This window comes from Rhipicephalus microplus, chromosome X (assembly GCF_043290135.1).
Source record: "Rhipicephalus microplus isolate Deutch F79 chromosome X, USDA_Rmic, whole genome shotgun sequence".
NCBI classification, from domain to species: domain Eukaryota; kingdom Metazoa; phylum Arthropoda; class Arachnida; order Ixodida; family Ixodidae; genus Rhipicephalus; species Rhipicephalus microplus.
Genome location: NC_134710.1, coordinates 363,097,165 through 363,115,572, shown reverse-complemented (window position 1 = coordinate 363,115,572; position 18,408 = coordinate 363,097,165). Strand labels below are relative to the sequence as shown.

General features: G+C 43.0%; 1 protein-coding gene across 1 annotated transcript in view; it reads left to right on the top strand.

The window, feature by feature from the left end:
* Ccn (cellular communication network factor protein Ccn) overlaps positions 1-18,408 on the top strand; it is a 412,119-nt gene that overhangs the window by 272,769 nt on the left and 120,942 nt on the right. Inside the window, exon 3 of the mRNA XM_075879908.1 lies at positions 13,022-13,614. Within this exon, the coding sequence (XP_075736023.1) occupies positions 13,087-13,614 (528 nt within the window). The 5' untranslated portion in view covers positions 13,022-13,086. The remainder of the gene's footprint in view (positions 1-13,021; positions 13,615-18,408) is intronic.

The window sequence follows — 18,408 nt, the reverse complement described above, 5'->3', positions numbered from 1 at the left end:
AAGTTGCGATGGCAGAGAAATTTGGGGCGTTAGATTGTCTATGGTATGTGTACATGTTTTGTAATGCAGCTATGCCGTCATCGTGAGGAATCTTTGTATACAATAAAGATACACCAAGAGTAACCAAGTACGAGTTGTTCGGCACACACAGTCCTGGAAGGTCTTGAAGAAAATGTGTGGTGTCTTTTTTTTTTTTTTGCAATGCGAGGGTGCATGGAATGTGGCTTATTAGTTTGTCCACATACCCTGATATGGGTTCAGTTATTGTACCGTTGCTTGATATGATTGGTCGACCTGAGTTACCGGGTTTATGAAAATTTGGGAGAATAAAGAAGCGACCTGGACGATGGTATGCTGCTCGCATTAGTTTGTGGTCAATGTTGGTTATCTTTACTGCATCGAACAGTTTCATTAGTTCGGTTGATACGATACGTTCGGATTCATCTGTCAGATCACTTGGAGGCGTTCGCAAAATTTTGAGTAATCTAGTTGGCGGTATGCTTCTTACAAGTAGTTGGTTGCAAGGACTACAATTTCTCCTCCTTTCTCAGCGGTTTTCATTGTTATGTCTGTCCTAGATGCCAGGTTTCTTATACTCATTTTTCCAGAATTTGACAAGTTTTCTCGTTTTCCTTTCTGTCTGTGGTATTCGTGTACTATATCTTTCTGTACTGTGGTGATATAAAGGTCCAGGCACTTAGGTCTATTGATTGATTGATATGTGAGGTTTAACGTCCCAAAACCACCATATGATTATGTAGTAGAGGGCTCCGAAACTTTTGACCACATAGGGTTCTTTAACGTGCACCCAAATCTGAACACACGGGCCTACAACATTTTCGCCTCCATCGGAAATCGGAAATGCACCCGGCGCAGCCGGGATTTGATCCCGCGACCTGCGGGTCAGCAGCCGAGTACCTTAGGCACTAGACAACCATGTTGGGGCCACTTGTCTTGATTACTGTTCGGTGTGCAATCATTTGTTTTACGACGGCGAATTGCTTCGTGGTTAGAAGGCCTGTCCAAAAAATATTCGTGCAACCTTAAGGTTCTAGCGAAGTTGTCGAGGTCTCAAAGCAAGTGGAATTCATCGAAAAATTTTGTGGTCGGGCAGAAGCTTAGTCCTTTACATAACAGTTTTTCTTCGTATATATATATATATATATATATATATATATATATATATATATATATATATATATATATATATATATATATACATGGGAAAGAAGTGTATACCTAAGGGCTCGTTTTTTCGTGTTTTAACACAATATTAATGAGATCAAACAGACAGTAATGCCAAGGACTGTACAGAGAAAGTTATTAGAAATAATGGAATGTAAATAAGAAGAAAGAAAAGTGAATGAAAAAATAACCAGCCGTGAGCAGGAAACGAATCTACGACCTTCGAATAACGCGTTCGATGCTCTAACCACTGAGCTACCACAGCGGCCTTCCCTCCATCCACTTTTTTGGGGTTTATATGTGAATATAGAAGTAGGAGTGACAGTCAGCGCCATCTATAAGCCAAACGACGAGTGTGAAAACACTCTTATGCGCATGTTTGGCGTCACGTAGCACGTGAACTTATTATGAGCGGGCAGCTGATTGATTGTCCCTCTTATACAACCTAAACAAACCAAGTCTGTCAGTACGAGACCCTCGTTCAATGAAATAAGGGAAAGAAGTGTATAACTAAGAGCTCGTTTTTCCGTGTTTTAACACAATTTTAATGAGATCAAACAGACAGTAATGCCAAGGAATGTACAGGGGAAGTTATTAGAAATAATGGAATGTAATTAGGAAGAAAGAAAAGTGGATGAAAAAATAACCAGCCGTGAGCAGGAATTCCTGCTCACGGCTGGTTATTTAATATTGGAACGCATGTTTATTCACTCATTTATTGGTAGTCCCCTTTAAACCACAAAAAACTGTTATTAATGCTTGCCACAGACCACGCTGCATGCAGTGTTTGATAATTTGAACGATTATCTGCGATTATTCTGGGAAGAATAGGTAGGACACGAATAATGTGAATTTTTACAGCGAAAGCTGTTTAAGACAAGGAGAAACAAAAAACCAACCAGCAGTGGTGTCACAGGTGGCCTCCATTAACTGTGTTATCAGCTGCATCATTCGCAGTGTCGCACCCAAGGTCACGTGCCATTGGCTGTGATGTGAGTGACATCGCATATCCCACCGCACCATGGCGCTGAGCACGTGCACCTCAGTTTCTATTGAAGATCTCAGATTTGGGAGCACGGCAATGAACCCCATGGGGTTGAAAGTTCAGGAACCCTTCACTACGGTGCCTCTCATATTGATTAGGTGGTTTTGGGAAGTTAAATCCTACATATCAATCAGAAGTCAGTTTGTATTGAAATTTTCCGCATGGATATGCTATGGACAACTCAAGAAAAACGCCGAAAATAGAAACCTGAGAGAGCTCGCATTCGCTGGACCAACGGTACACTCGGGGCCCTAAAGTACGGCAGATCCCACATTGAGTGGGAATGAATGACATGTGAAGCACAAATAAGGAAGGTTGAAATGTCACTTTATTATCAGGCGGATGTAAATTATGACGTATATGACTTCCACGTCATGATTATCATGCTTGGGCTTGCCATTTGCCTTTGTCATTAGTTGACATCACGTAACGCTACATTTGGTATAAGTAAAGCTATTGAAACGGCCGTGAGCGCATCAAGAGTGTGGCATGTAGGTATGGTCTTACTGAAACGCCTGTCATGACTATCTTGTTTCCATCAGTCATATACCTTCGCGATCCATTCACGTCCCTTAACACCAAATTTGGTATACGTGAAGCTAGCGAAACGACTGTGAGCTCACAATGAGCGAGTAAGGTAGTCATGTTCTTACATAGCATGCATGTGATAATTTCCACATTAGGGCCTGTCACATATGTTCGCCTTGTAGTCGTGTCATACCATATCAGTCTTGCAATATATCATGTGAACGAAACCACCGCAAGAGCAGCAAGACCATGCCATGCAAATCATGACAGTCATGACTTAGACGTCATGATTGTCATGTTTTGCCATACCAAGTTTAATATAGAACCTGGCCACGAAAGCTAAATGTTATAGCGGCTGATTATATATATATATATATATATATATATATATATATATATATATATATATATATATATATATATATATATATATCGTCAGAGCAGCTGAAGTTTGTTAAGGAATGCTCCGCATCAAAAACAACACCGGGAGGCCGAAAGCCGGCTGCAACTGTGCAATGATGATCTGACAGCCTTCCTAGCAGCTAAATCGTGAACGCGAATGCAAGTGCCGGTGGCCGCGGCTCTGGCAAACTACGCCACCGAGTTAGCTCGCGATGTGAAACGCTTGAAAGAACGCGACGCTGCAGCGTCAGTGTGATGATTGCGATCGTGATCGGCGCTGCGAACGGCCGCTTTCGGAGGGAGTTTCTCCAGCGGCACATTAGCTTCGGACGTGTCGTCTCTCACCGCTTATGGTTCAGGAACAACCACAATAAAAAAAATTGGCGGAGGTCACATACAGTGGGAATCGATGTTATGCGAAGCATGAATGAGGAAGGTGAATATATCACTCTAAATTCAGCACAACGTTACGAGGCAGACGTAATTTTTGCCGTACTTGAATTACATGTCAAAATATTCATGTTTGAACGTGTCATATTCCTTCGTCGTCTACTGACGTCACACGATACCAAATTTTGTATAAGTGGAGTCAGCGAAGCGGAACGGCCACGAGCACGCTATTAGCGTAGCATATAGTCATGTTTTACATAGCACGTATGTCATGATTATTCAGTTTGAACGAGTTCGTTACCATCGTTGTCTGTTCACGTCACGTAATACCAAACTTGGTATATGAGGAGCTAGCAAAACGGCTGCGAGCATGCAATGAGCATTGCATGTAATCATGTTTTACACAATACGCATATCAAAATTATCATGTTTGAACATGCCATTAACTTTCGTCGTCGATTCACGTCACGTAAGTTGAAATTTTGTATTTGTGGAACTAGCAGAACGGTTGCGATCACGCTATGAGCGTAGCATGTGTTCATGATTTACATAAAACGCATATCATGATTATTATGTTTGGACGTGTCATTTACCTTCGTAGTTTATCCACGTCACGTAACACCAAATTAGGTGTTCCTGGAGCTTGCGAAACGGCCGCGAGCACACTGTAAGTGTAGCATACAGTCATGCTTTACATTACACGCATGACATGATTATCATGTTTGGACGTCGGCATTTCTAGTCACGAAGGAACATTGCTGATGCTGATCACCTCAGATGAATGGCGCTCACCCACAAAGGGGGATGGGCCAAGAACCGGGTGGCAGGATACTTAAATTAAACTAAAATGAAGTTAAAGCCAATCTGAAAAATTAGTTTTGAGATAATACAGCCAATAAACAGAAATGTTTGCTGAGCAAGTGGTCAAATCATCGCTTGTTTCTGACAGACATCACTACGAGTTATTAACTAAAGATCTGAAAAGGTTAGCGTTCTTTTGCACGTAAATCTCTTATTTGCGTTGATGTAGTCAAACACAGTGGAGCATATATCTCTGTGGCAGTAACCAATTGTAGTGCCGCCAAGTGATAAAAGTACTTGTACATTTACTTGTATTCCTAGCTTTCGTAATGGGCCTACTAAAATCTTTTTCCCTGATAAGAGTAACGACAACAGAATAAAAATAAATGTTCAATTGTTTCAATTTCATTGCAAAAATGCACAGCGGTGACGCCATGAGTCGAGCTTTGTTAAGGTAATAATTCAGTTGTGGAACTGTACAGTGCAATCTGGTATAAGTGACCTCTAACTGGCGACATACACACGACTGTTTATTCCAGCAATACCTTAAATGCTCTTATATTTATCCAAATCACTTATCCCCTATTGCAAACAAGCATTTTAGAACCTTAATGTTGTCACGTAAGCCGTATGTGGCAAAACTGGGATGGTGGACCCACTCAGGGATAATGCTGCTAAAAAGTCCGCCATTTCTTTCAAATATAATCCGCAGTGGCCTGGTACCCATAGCAAATGCAGTTTTTTTTACGTTTTTCAGTACTAATAGCCAAAACGTACTCATTAGCTCTGCTGCCCCGCCGTGGTGGTCTAGTGGCTAAGGTACTCGGCTGCTGACCCGCAGGTCGCGGGTTCAAATCCCGGCTGCGGCGGCTGCATTTCCGATGGAGGCGGAAATGTCGAGGCCCGTGTGCTCAGATTTGGGTGCACGTTAAAGAACCCCAGGTGGTCAAAATTTCCGGAGCCCTCCACTACGGCGTCTCTCATAATCATATGGTGGTTTTGGGACGTTAAACCCCACAAATCAATCATTAGCTCTGCATTTGCTGCCGCAGAAAGTGCATTACATACTGATAACAAATCTGTAATGATATCTGCTGATGATTCACTTGAGGACAATTTGTGTAGGGCAAAAATAATAGCCAATAATTCTGCAATGAATACAGGGGTATTATCTGGCAGTGTAATTCAAAAAGACTAGTCAAAACAAGGGCAGAAGATGCCAACCCCTGCTTTTTCTTTTGACGTAGATGCATCAGTCGCTATGATATTGCTTATCTCTTGGTGACCTAGATAATCTGCTAACTGGTCATTTAGGTACCTATGTGCCATATGTTTCGTGTTATGAGGAAATATATAATCACATTTTATGCTAAGCATTCACTTTAGGTAGTGTATTGGACCAATATGTTTAATTTTTACTCGATCTTTCGCCGATGCAACTTGTTTCTGTCTACTACTTGTTGCCCACTTCCATTTTGTTTGTTTTGATGCCTCGGCGAACCTAATATTTTTAACAGATAATGTAATCACCAGTTTTTGTATATTTCAGGTAGATTTTGACAGCGTACGAAAAAACGAACCGAAGCACAATTGTAAGCGACATCTAGCTCCACGCTCCGCAGCAAGCGCCTGCGTCCGTTTCAGCACCCACGCAACCTTAATTCCCCGTTTGAGCTGACAGAGCCGCCACCGTTCCAAAGTCAATTAGTACCATGAGATGTAACAGCAGTGTATTCAAACAAAACATCCTTATTAAAATAAAAACAAAGATTGTAACAGACGCTGATGCAAGGCGGAAATTTGTTTTCAAACATTGGGAGGCTTGAGTGCCATCCAATATTTGATAATTGTAGGAATTAAGGCGTAAATACGTGGTTACTTGTTTAAAAGGGCTCAGCCTTGTGATGCTCGCAATGAATCGTGCATGAGCAAGCGACCGGTACGTTCTTTCGTCAAGAGTCTGTTTTTCGAATATTACGTTTCTAAAGCATTCTATGCAGCGCAAATCAAATACGAAAAAAAGGAAGGCACAGATGGAGAGGACATATGAACAGGACACAGCCTTCTTGTTTCCGTATTTCGCTCCGTGCTACATAAAATGTTTATAAGGGCATCGCAAAGACGCCCACATTGCAATGCTTGCTGAAATGTATAGGGGAAGTTATTAGGACCAATGTAATGCAAATAAGAAGACAGAAAAGTTATTTACATTACATTGGTTCTAATACCTTTCCCTATACATTGCTTGGCATTGCTGTCTGTTAGATCTCATTATTACTGTGTCAAAACACGGAAAAACGAGCCCTTAGGTATACACTTGTTTCCCTTATTCATTAACTAGGGTCTCTTAATGGCAGACTTGGTGCCATTAGGTTGTATACGAGGGACCATTGGTCAGCTGCCAGCTCGTAATAAGTTCACGTGCTACGTGACGCCACAAAGGCTCATAAAAAGAGTGTTCCACACTCGCCGCCATGGCTAGAGATGGTGCTGACTGACACTCCCATGTTTATATTCACATACAAACCCAATAAAGTAGATGGGGGATAGCAGCCGTGATAGCTCAGTGATAGACCATCTAACGCGTCTTCCGAAGGTCGTAGGTTCGATTCGTGCTCACGGTAAGTTACTTTTGACCCACTTTTCATTCTTCCTATTTACATTACAGTGGTTTTAATAACTTCTCCTATATATTCCTTGGCATTATTGTCTGTAATATATATATATATATATATATATATATATATATATATATATATATATATATACATATATATATATATATATATATATATATATATATACAAAAACATACACCACTCGGCCGCCCTTCCCACGATGAACCGCGAACAAGCCACATTCCTTGAGAAGTGGCGGTAAGCAGTTTGCTTGGGCTAAAAAGTGGCATTGCTTGCCAGAGGCATGTCCACCGGTAGAAAGGGGGGGGGGCGCAGGGAGGCAGGGAGCCGGCGCCACCTCTAGCCATCCCAAAAGGGGGGTGGGGGCGCTGAGTCGGCTTCATCATCATCATTATCATCAGCCTAACTAGGTCCACAGCATGACAAAAGGATCTGCCAAGATTCGCCAGTCAACTCAGTCCTGTCTTTGCTGCTGCCACTTTATATCCGCAAACTTCATAATCTCATCTGCCCACCTAACTTTATGTCTCCACCTAACTCACTTTCCTTCTCCGGGAACCCAGTAAGTTACCCTTAATGACCAGCGGTCATCAAGCCTACGCGCTACATGCCTGGCCCCTGTCCATTTTCTCTGCTTGATTTCAACTATAATATCCTTAACTCCCGTTTGTTCCCTAATTCACTCTGCTGTCTTCTTGTCTCTTAAGGTTACACCTACCATTTTTCTTTCCATTACTCCCTGCGTCGTCATCAATTTAAGCTGAACCCAATTTGTAAATCTCCAGGTTTCTGCTCCGTAGCTAAATACCGGCAAGATACAGCTGTTATATACCTTCCTTTTGAGGGATAGTGGCAATCTACCTGTCATAATTTGAGAGTGCTTGCCAAATGTGCTCCATCCCATTCTTATTCTTCTAGTTACTTCAATCTCGGGGTTCGGCTCCACGGTTATTACCTGCCCTAGGTAGACATAGTCTTTTACAACTTGAAGTGCACTATTAACTACCTCGAAGCGCTGCTCTCTAAGGAGGTTGTTGTACATTACATTCGTTTTCAGAATATTAATTTTAAGACCCACCTTTCTGCTTTCCATGTCTTAACTCCCTAATCATGAGTTGCATTTCGTCCCCTGAGTTACTCAACAATGCAATGCCATCGGCGAAGCGCAGGATGCTAAGGTACTCTCCATGAATTCTTATTAATAGCTCTTCCCACTATACGCCTCTGACAACCTCTTGTAAGCACGCGGTAAATAGCATTGGCAAAAGTGTATCCCCCTGCCATACACCCTTCTTCATTGGTAATTTGTTGCTTTGCTTTGGGAGCGCTATGGTGGCAGTTGATACTGTGTGTATTTCTTCCAGGATGTTTATATGTGCTCCATCGATGCCCTGAATCCTTATTGTCGGCATGACTTCTGATATTTCTGCTGAATCAAACGCCTTCTTGTAATCTATGAAGGCTACGTATAGTGGTTGGTTCTATTCTGAGCATTTTTCTATTACCTGATTGATAGTTTGAATGTGGTCGACTGTTGAGTAGCCTGTTAGGAATCCTGTTTTTTCCTTCGGTTGATTAAATTCTCGTGTTGTCTTATTTCTATTAGCAATTACCTTTGTATATAGCTTGTACACGACGGAGAGCAAGCTGATCGGCAAGTAATTCTTCAAGTCCTTTTCATCTCCTTCCTTGTGTATTTGGATAATATTAGCTTGTGGTACTCTTCCCATCAGGAGACACTGCGTAAACAGGGTGGCTAGCTTTTCTTGCACAATCTGTCTCTCAGCTGAGCTGATGTTATCTGGTCCCCATCAGCAGTTTTGCCTCTTTGCATTCCCTCTAAGGCCTTTCTGACTTCTTCTATCATTACTGGTGGGAAGCCATCTCGTATACTGCTAGTTCTTATATTAAGGTCGTGGTTGTGCCGGCTACTGTAGAGAGCTTTGTTAAATGCCTCCTCCAATTTAGGTATCCTATTCATATTGGTAGTAACTTTGCCTTCCTTGTCCCTTAGCGCATACATCTGGTTGTTGCCTATCCTAAGTTTCGTTTTCACTGCTTTTACGCTGCCTCCATTCTTCAGAGTGTGTTCAATTTTTTCTGTATTATACCTTCTTACATCGGATACCTTACGCCCCTTATTCAAGTTCTTAAGCTCTGCCAGTTCTGTTTTGTCTATTGTATTTGAGGCTTTCATGCTTTCACGCTTCTTAATGAGGTTCTTCGTCTCCTAGAGCAGCTTACCTGTGTGCTGTCTAAGTACTGTACCTCCAACTTCCACTGCACACTCCGTAATGGCACTCGTCAGATTATCAATAATTGCGTCAGCGCTAAGGCTGGTTTCCTCAATAAGAGCCAAGTACCTGTTCTGAAGCGAGACTGTGAATTCTTGTACTTTACCTTTCAGTGCTAGCTCATTGATTGGCTTCTTGCGTATCAGTTTATGTCGTTCTTTTACGTCTAGCCGAATTCAAGACCGTACAATTGTATGATCACTGCATCTTACTTTGCCAAGCACTTCCAACTCCTAAACAATGCCTGGTTGTGCACTCAGTATAAAGTCTATTTCGTTGTTACTTTTGCCATTAGGGCTCCTTGATGTCCACTTTTAGTTCTCTAGTTTTCGGTAAAAAGTATTCAAGATCCACATATTATTACGTTATGTGGATTCCACTAATAGCTCCCCTCTGGCATTTCTAATAGCAATGCCATAAACTCCTACTGCCTGTTCTCCAGCTTGCTTCTTCCCTACCTTGACATTGAAGTCGTCCATCAGTATAGTATACTGTATTTTATCTTATTCATTGCCCATTCCACGTCTTCATAGAAGCTTTCAACTGACGCCTCCTCATGGCTGGATGTAGGCGCGTAAGCCTGTACCCCCTTCATCTTTTACCTGTTATTGACCTTAATTATGATACCTATCACCCTTCCATTATTTCTATTGTTTTTCTGTATGTTGCCAGCTATAATTCTGTGAATAAGGAACTTCACGCCCAGTTCTCTTCTGTAAGCCAGCCCACGATAGCAAAAGACATGCCCATTCTGTAGCACTGTAAATGCCCCATCTCTCTTCCAAACCTCAATGAGCCTTACTACATCCCATTTAACTCCCTCTAGCTCCTGTAATTGTACAGCTAGACGTGCTTCACTAGATAAGGTACTAGCGTTAAATGTTGCCAAGTTCATGTTCCAATGGTGGCCTGTCCAGACCCGCAGAGATTATTAGCACCTTCTGCTACGTGGCAGATCTCACGGCCGCCGTGGTCACTTGCTTCGCAGCCGCTGGGGAGTCAGGGCCGTGAGTTTATTTACGTATGCACGCGGGAGATAGAGGACAGATACGGCACCAGGGTGGGCAATCCTTGTCTGGTGAGGGAGTGCGTTACCGGCGGTGGTCACCGGTGAGGCCACACCCCTGTCCCCTTAAAGCAGTTTCATCACCACGCGGGTTTTTTTATACGGCAGGGAACTGCACGGCACCGGGATTCGAACCACGTACCTCTTGCACCTCTTGCACTACAACACCATCGCCACCAATCACTTCATACAATGACTTAATAGGGAGCGGAGCACTACGACAAGCTATCCCTCCCTCCTTCTGAAGAGGAGCCCTGCGCATTCGTAAGATTGTTCCAATGCGTTACTCTAATAGACATGGTCATTATCGAAGTTGTTATCAAAATAATGAACTTTCAGACACGTACTCAGAGTCGTGTTGAAGTCGCAACTATACCGTTGCTAGATCGGGGAAGTTGTTCTTTCTGTTAGAAGGCTGGGAGGTATAAAAAACATAGAAGAAGTGTTCACGCACTTCGTGATTGCGATGAAGGCTTATTTCGAGCTGAAAACAGTGCATCGAGAAAACGCCAAGATGCATTCGAGTGCTCTGTACTTTGGAAAAATCCAACGATGCTTGAACTTCCAGCCTATGTTGCACAGATACATTGCGGTCACAGATACTGATCTTAATATTGCGACAGAATTCATAAGACACGCTTCTGTTGTGCACTTCGTGAGAACACAAAGACAATTTACTTTTTAGGAGCGAAGCTCCTTAAGGCGTGGGCTGTGCGTCCCCTGTATGTAGCCACCTCTCGTTCAGTTCTAAGTGTTACGCTAGCCACCGCCCGATCTAAAGGGTACAGCCATATCCATCCGTCCATCCGTCCATCCGTTTGTCCATCCATCCATCCATCCATCCCTCCATCCATCCATCCGTCCGTCCATCCGTCCGTCCGTCCGTCCATCCATCCATCCATCCGTCCATCCGTCCATCCATCCATCCGTCCGTCCGTCCGTCCATCCATCCGTCCATCCATCCGTTCGTCCGTCCGTCCATCCGTCCGTCCGTCCGTCCATCCATCCGTCCATCCGTCCATCCGTCCATCCGTCCAAAAGATGCAAGATGTTATAAACTAGACGGCGGTACGTGTAGTTGATTATGAAAGATGCGAGGTGTTATAAAATAGGAATGATGCCACATATGGCGCGTGTCATCGTTCGATATAGTGCGGCGACGTACGCTAGGGGGAGCGTTGCAATAAAATCGAGAGGGCAAAATGTACGGAGGATTCATGGTTTACTTGGTTTACCTCCGGAGCTTCGCCCACTCATCATCATTCACTTCGTGGATATGGCGGCATTTTTTTCCTGACGATCTAACACCTTCGTGTGCCACCAGGAACTAAATTGCAAAAGAAAAGCGAAGCCCTTTAAGCGAGGCTCCCCTCTTCTAGTTTTGCGTGCTTTCAGTCTACTAGTTTTTTTCTTTCTTCATCCGGGGAGCAAAGCCGACGACCCCAAGGAAGCTAAATGTAGAGCCCCGGAGACATTTCTTGCGCTTTTCTGGAAAACACTTGTAAACATATTCTATTCTGCCATAAAAAGAAATGGTTTGATCATAGCTCTCTTCTTTCTTGCCGCAACAAAATGCATTTTCCAGCGGCCATGCCACGTCATTCCGGATTCCTGATAATACCGAGCAATTATTATGGGGCATGGCTCCATCAGTATTGACTAAAATTATTTCTTACCAATACTTCTTGCCATAAGCCACTTTTGTGAATGCGAGCCTATGCATAGTATTCCACCGTGTTGATTTACATCAACTACGTGTCACAATGGCGAAAGCCATCTACATGCGTATCAACTCAGGACTATGTAAAATATGCTTCATTTCACTGTAACACCCATAAATATATTACAGCTTACGAAAAACCCGGCCTGCCTATCTTTGTCCAAGTGATGTTATTCGCATGAGCAGCTTTTTGAAATGAGCTCATGTAACCTTACTAACAGCACAGTTTAAACGCTGGAGAGCTTCGTAAGGAGTGGAATTGAGCTGGTAAGACAATTAGGTGTTTACTAAACCAGAATGCAGCTGTCACTTCCTTCCCTAAATATATGCTGAACCTATTATTTTCTGTAAAGTTTTTATTCTTTACTAAATTGAAGTAGGGCTGGCCATCATATTTAAATTTACATAAAATATTTTTATAACCAGTGGTACATTTTTTCAGCTATTTTTCAGCTATAAAATAGCATGATTTTTTAGGTTCGGTATATTGTGGAACAAACGTTTGATGAACTACATCTAAGCAGAGGCAATCAAGTATGGCTCGTGCCCCAGCTTCAAACGTTTTCTTTTCCTATTTTTGAGACAAATTTATTTTCGCTGAACAATACTTGTACAAATATTAGGTAAAGCAACATGGTAACTTGTGCTGGTACAATCGCCATTTGGTCAACATACGCGTTGGCCTCCGAACGTCTATGGGTATATAACTAACTCTAATAATCTAGTTATTTGGCTTGATTTGGACATATGGTGTGCGAGGAAAACACACATACGCGTGAGGTAGGCGTACATGCTTTCCCAAAGAAAATTTCAAGGGGCCCACATGTCGTCATTATTGCGCAGTGTGCATTCCTCTCCTTCTTTATTACGTATTTTTAGCTGCCAATACACGTATGTCGCGTGAAGTAATTGACAAGCCCAAACATGCATCTTGCTCACTGTGTCTTGCAGGCAGCCAGTAAAGCGTGCTCATCGTGCGACACCCGCCATAGCCAACACCGCTTCAGTGCCGCACCATGAACTCGAACGAATTGGCTAGTGTTCGGCCCGTGCCACGTTCTCAATATGGAGGCTGCGCAAGATTTCTGGTTGCAGCGACACTGGCAAGCCTGATCCTATCGAGCTTGGTGCAACCTGCCAATGCGCAAGAGGATGACATTTCACTAGACTACTCAGTCTTTGCTGGGCTGCCAACGGAACCCTCTCCATGCCCAGGTGGCCCTGACTGCGGAGACGTCTTCTTCGACTCCGGTCGTGATATTGGTGTCCCCTCGGCTGAGATGGAGGCACCTTCTTCGGAAGACGGAGGAACAGCGTCGACGTCGTATGCTGGCCAGGATGGGGTCCCGATGACTTCGGTGGCCGAGGTGACAGCGACGGCGCAACCAAGTTTCAACTCTGAGCCGTGGTCGCCCGCGGTGGTGGGAAGCAGACCACCACCGACTGCAGGAGGAGGAGGAGGCGCACCAGCGGTCCCCGTAGAGTACACCATCCGAGCGGGGAAGACAAATATTACGGTCAACGGCACCCGGACCAGTCATAGGGTGAGTACATGCATCCTTTGAATTCTTCTAGTCTGAGCAGAGAATGCTGCCGCTGTGGCATTCGCAGTGGCAGCACTCTCGACCCTATCAGATCTGGTAAACTTACAACAAAACAACTACATTCACTCTGTGCTAAAGTTGAAAAAATGTCAGCCCTGTGAAAACACTGCGGACACAATTGTAGAAAGTTGAGGCTTTCGTTTTGCTGCCTCGGGAAGCCTTTTTGGAGAATCGTACAAGTGTGTAAATTTTCTGTCATAAAAGCTCAATACAATGCATATCTAGAAACCATGGTACTTAAATGAGTAACTAGGAAATCAACCTTAGGCGTAGCGGCTAACTCTCGCTTCCCACTCAGTGAGTGTTGGTCTGGTGTTTTCCGCAATGTCAGAGAAGTTTAATGAACTGGATTTTTGTAAAAGGGCCATGGAGGCACTGAAGGTAGCAATCCTAAAATATTATCCGGAACATTAAAAGTACCGGGACCACAAGAGCACACGCATAGCCCCCGTGTGGCTATATTGATTGACGATTATTTTCTGTTTGCCTTCTGTGTGCCTGTCGTAACTTGCTCGTACGTATCCTGGTCCCCTTCTTAGCCACGATTGGCCAATGCTTGGCATTGTGCGGGATAATATACAACTATTTACAAAAAAAACAATACGCACTCAAATTTATTTAGCTAACTCAGCTTTGTTTCTGCCAACGCCGAGCTGGGAGAGAGCCGTATATCACTGTGACATTGGGCTTCTTACATAATGGGCCGTATGTTTGCTGCTAGTGAGATATACAAACCACAAGGAACCTTATTAACCTCGCCTCGATAGCTGTGTCTTTTTCACTTTTATGCATTTTCCGTTAGGCATCTGATGACTCCGTCGTTGTGTTTTATGTTTGATAAAGTAAACGGCCGTTTTTTATTACAAGAGGGGTGTCGCCTTGTTGGAATAAGCGAAAAAGTATTCCACTGATCACCTACTTGATAGTAGAATTAAGGTAGAAATTGCAATTTAAATGCAATCTTAAAAAGTTCGACGAGATTCACATTAGTGCTTGAGGTGCGCGAGGAAACAAGCAGCATTATTTATTCCTCTGCCTAGTCACGCGCAGGCTTTCTTTACAGCGACTGTTTCTCCATCTACGTGGAGGGTAGCAGAGCGATTAATAATACCAGCTTAACCTCACTGCTTTTCGTTTAATGGCAGAGCACCTTAGGCGTCCTGGCTGTCATATGCTGTCGTCATTGCTTTGTGGTACCTAGGCAAAACGACATATAGCATAGCCGTCTTTAGCGCGCCCTCGAGCCAAGGAAAAGCCACCTACGTCTTGTTCTTCGAGCGTTTCTATGATGATATTTACTTCAAAGCACCTCAGTTCGTGGCTCGGACTGCGTATGCGGACGTATGCTGTCATCGCGTGGCATGACGGAGTAAAAATTGAATATATATATATATATATATATATATATATATATATATATATATATATATATATATATATATATATATATATATATATAAGACAAAAATGAATTATTACCTTAAAATCAACAGTGAAGTGCTTCAGAGATATGCAGTTGAGTACTGTGCCATGAGGGAGAGGGCGCCAAAAGCTCACTGAGCACATGGTTGCTTTGCCTTTCTCACCTATATTTCGCCAGCGATTGGTCGCTGCATCTGCAGGGGGCAAACAACCTGGCTGAACTCGTCGCAGATGAAGCATATCTCAAGCGTTATAACAAGGAGGAAATTGATAGAGTGGATAAAAGCGTAGTCCGATTGTTGCACACAGAGCTTCCGATTCTCCATAATAATATCCTAGTCGGTCTGTAGAAGCTCTACATGCTTACGCCAAACACTAACGTCATCGACAGTTTTGTTAACGAAGCAGTGAGAGCTTTACGAACGAGAAACACTGCGCTACCGAGTGCTACATACATCCCCCTGCTTCGCAGTATTGAAGCTGAAGTGTATATTTAGGGGTTTTTTTCAACAGCCTGGCTGTTTAACCCAGGACAAACTCGGTTAGTTGCGAGCAAAAATATCACCATCGTGAACCAGCACGCGCTGTCTTCATTTTCATCTTTCTCTTCCAGTTCGTTTCTAGAATACGTGCTCCGATTTGTCCAGCGTGGTAAGCGTTAACTTCAATGGGCGAGAGAAAAAGTGGGGCTGTGTTCCAATTCTTAGAGAGCACGTAGCCAATCTGCGCAGACAGCTTGGAAGACAGCATCGTGCCCATGCTGTCCGAGAAACAGAACACGTCTGGACGACTTCTATGGAACAAGGCGCCAGCTCGCGTCGAGAAGAGAAGGTTAAAATAAACAAACGCAACTGTTTTATTTTCTCTCTTATTTCGTGTTGAAATTTACAAAAGAAAAACGTGACTCACATTGAGCATCTGGAGGAGCGTCTGTTTGTGTACGAAGGACAAATCCAGCGAGATCTGATCTATCTGAGCTATTCACTGAATCGCCATCTTTTTTGGACAGTAAAGTAGCCTTCATCGTATTTATCTACGACGAGGTCTTCTCGGAGCTGTCTATTTTTTGGCTACGTGAGAATTAGAATGGGACTTAAGATGACCACCGTTCATTTAGCTGTCAACCTATAGAGAAAAAGAGCAAGAAAGACAGACACAAATAGAGAAACGTATAAAGGAATGACATGCTGAAAAAGACTGGAAAATTATATATAGAGGAAGACACACAAAAAAGATGTAGTGAAACAGCAGACAAAAAATAAAGAGAAAGAGAGAAAAAATTATGGAGAGAGAGAAGAAAGATGAAGAGATAAACAGAGAGAGAATAAAGAAGGGAGCAAGAACAAGAAAGAAATAGGCAGAGAAAGAGAAAGGATGAACTAGAAATAAGCAGGTCAAGAATGTGCGACAGCGAAAACAGAGAGAAGGACAAAAAAGAGAGAAAGAAGCACAAAAATAAAAAGAAACAAGAAGGGTCACCTAGGTCCGAACATACTCCAGGCTTAGCACTACTACTGCCTCAGTTTTGTAACGTGACAATATTTTTTCCTTTTTTCCTACTGCAGTTCCCTCTTTAATTACAGCATGGAGCTGATAGCTTGCCAAGGGTAGCCGCAAAGCAGTTAGCTCCTATTTTTATGTGCCCTTACTTATATGAAAAAGTTCATTGCAATAAAGCGAAGATTTAATATATACACTAAAAACTACAGGCAAGGAGCTCGTGCTATGGTAGTTATGCTACACCGAAGTGAAGTGAATTACTTTGATATGTAAATAATTAGTAGCAGTGTCATTTCCTTTTTTTATTTGTGCACAGAATACTTTCTAACGATAATAAGAGGTAGCAGGTGGTAACAAACAGGCTATTTTAATCATCGTATGTTATGCGGATTAATTCGTAACTGCACGCGTCACTAATATAGGTATATAACTGTATTGTCTATAGGAAAGCCTCGCGGTAACAAGATAACACCACAAAATTCACTTACATAAATTGTGTGCCGTAAGCGTTGTACTCTGTTTCGCTTTTTGATCCAATGGATGCTAGCTACATAAATCACAGTAGACGCAGACATCAAACGAAAAGCTTTTTTTTTTTCTCTAGCCATTTTCCTTGAGAACTATGTCTCACGGAAAAGGTTTTTGGCTACCCCTTTAGGAACAAATTCAGGGTAATCATCTGATTTTGGCCACTGGAGTTTGAATGTCTAAGCGATGAAATTAGCAATATTGACCGGCACGAACGTTCATACTGCGCAAGAAAATAAAATGCATATAAGATAGAGGAAATAAGAACAAAAAAACTGCTGATATGCTTCAGCGGATGTGGTTTCATATGAGGAAGCATGATTCCTTCCACTTTTTTTTCGTACAACTGTTTACGACTCTCATTTTCTTTTTATATCTCAAAGACCACTCGTTCCCTCCCCCTCACTCAGCACAAAACACTGAAATAGAAACTCACTTCTTTATTCTCCTCCGCAACTTTGATTGCAATGCCTGCTATTTTTCTTCATCTGAATTCCTGTATCTATTTCTTTTTTTCTTGCCCTAACTTATACGCCCTCGTATTATGCCCATTAAAATGGCTGAAGAAGGAAGCCTGTCCACCGCTGTGCCGTGCAGAATCAGTGTCGTCACTGACTCAGCGGATGGCGTGGCATAAAGAGAATCCGTTTCATGCCGACATATCCGTCGTCATTCGTTTATTTACGGCGTCAGGTTTTCAGCGCCCCACAACCCCTACTTCTTCATCACCTCTTCGTCCCCATACTTTTCCAGTCACAGGTCTATATCGTGCATTGCAAGTGCCGCTTCTCGCGCTGCGCTGTAATTGTGGGAATGGTCCGTTGCGCATATATTTGAGGACATTGTGTAGTGTAGACGTGCTTCAGAATGTGTCGCAATGTGAAAGAAGCAAATTTCAATTTTAAAAGGTGCAGGCAGGGAAACTTATTCTCACTGAGAAGCAAGCGCCACAAATGCCTCCGAATCGTGTTCGTATATTAGTCGGGATCGTATTGAACAGTGGTGATGTGTCATACACAGGAGGCCACACAGACGTTCTTTCACGGGTGTTTTACTTTAAAGTCAGAACGTCTCCGCTTCACCAACATCACTCAAAGCACGCGGAGCACACCTAAGCAAACATATTTCCGGCTGGGTATTCTTGTGGCCTTTCTTCGTACGCACCGATTGCACTCACTAGTAATCAGTTGCGGTAGTCAGATTATGCTAAAAGCTGCTAGAGGATCATCATTTGCTTCATAAGGCCCGAAGCTACTCATGTCGCTGAAGCATTTTGTCGTATCT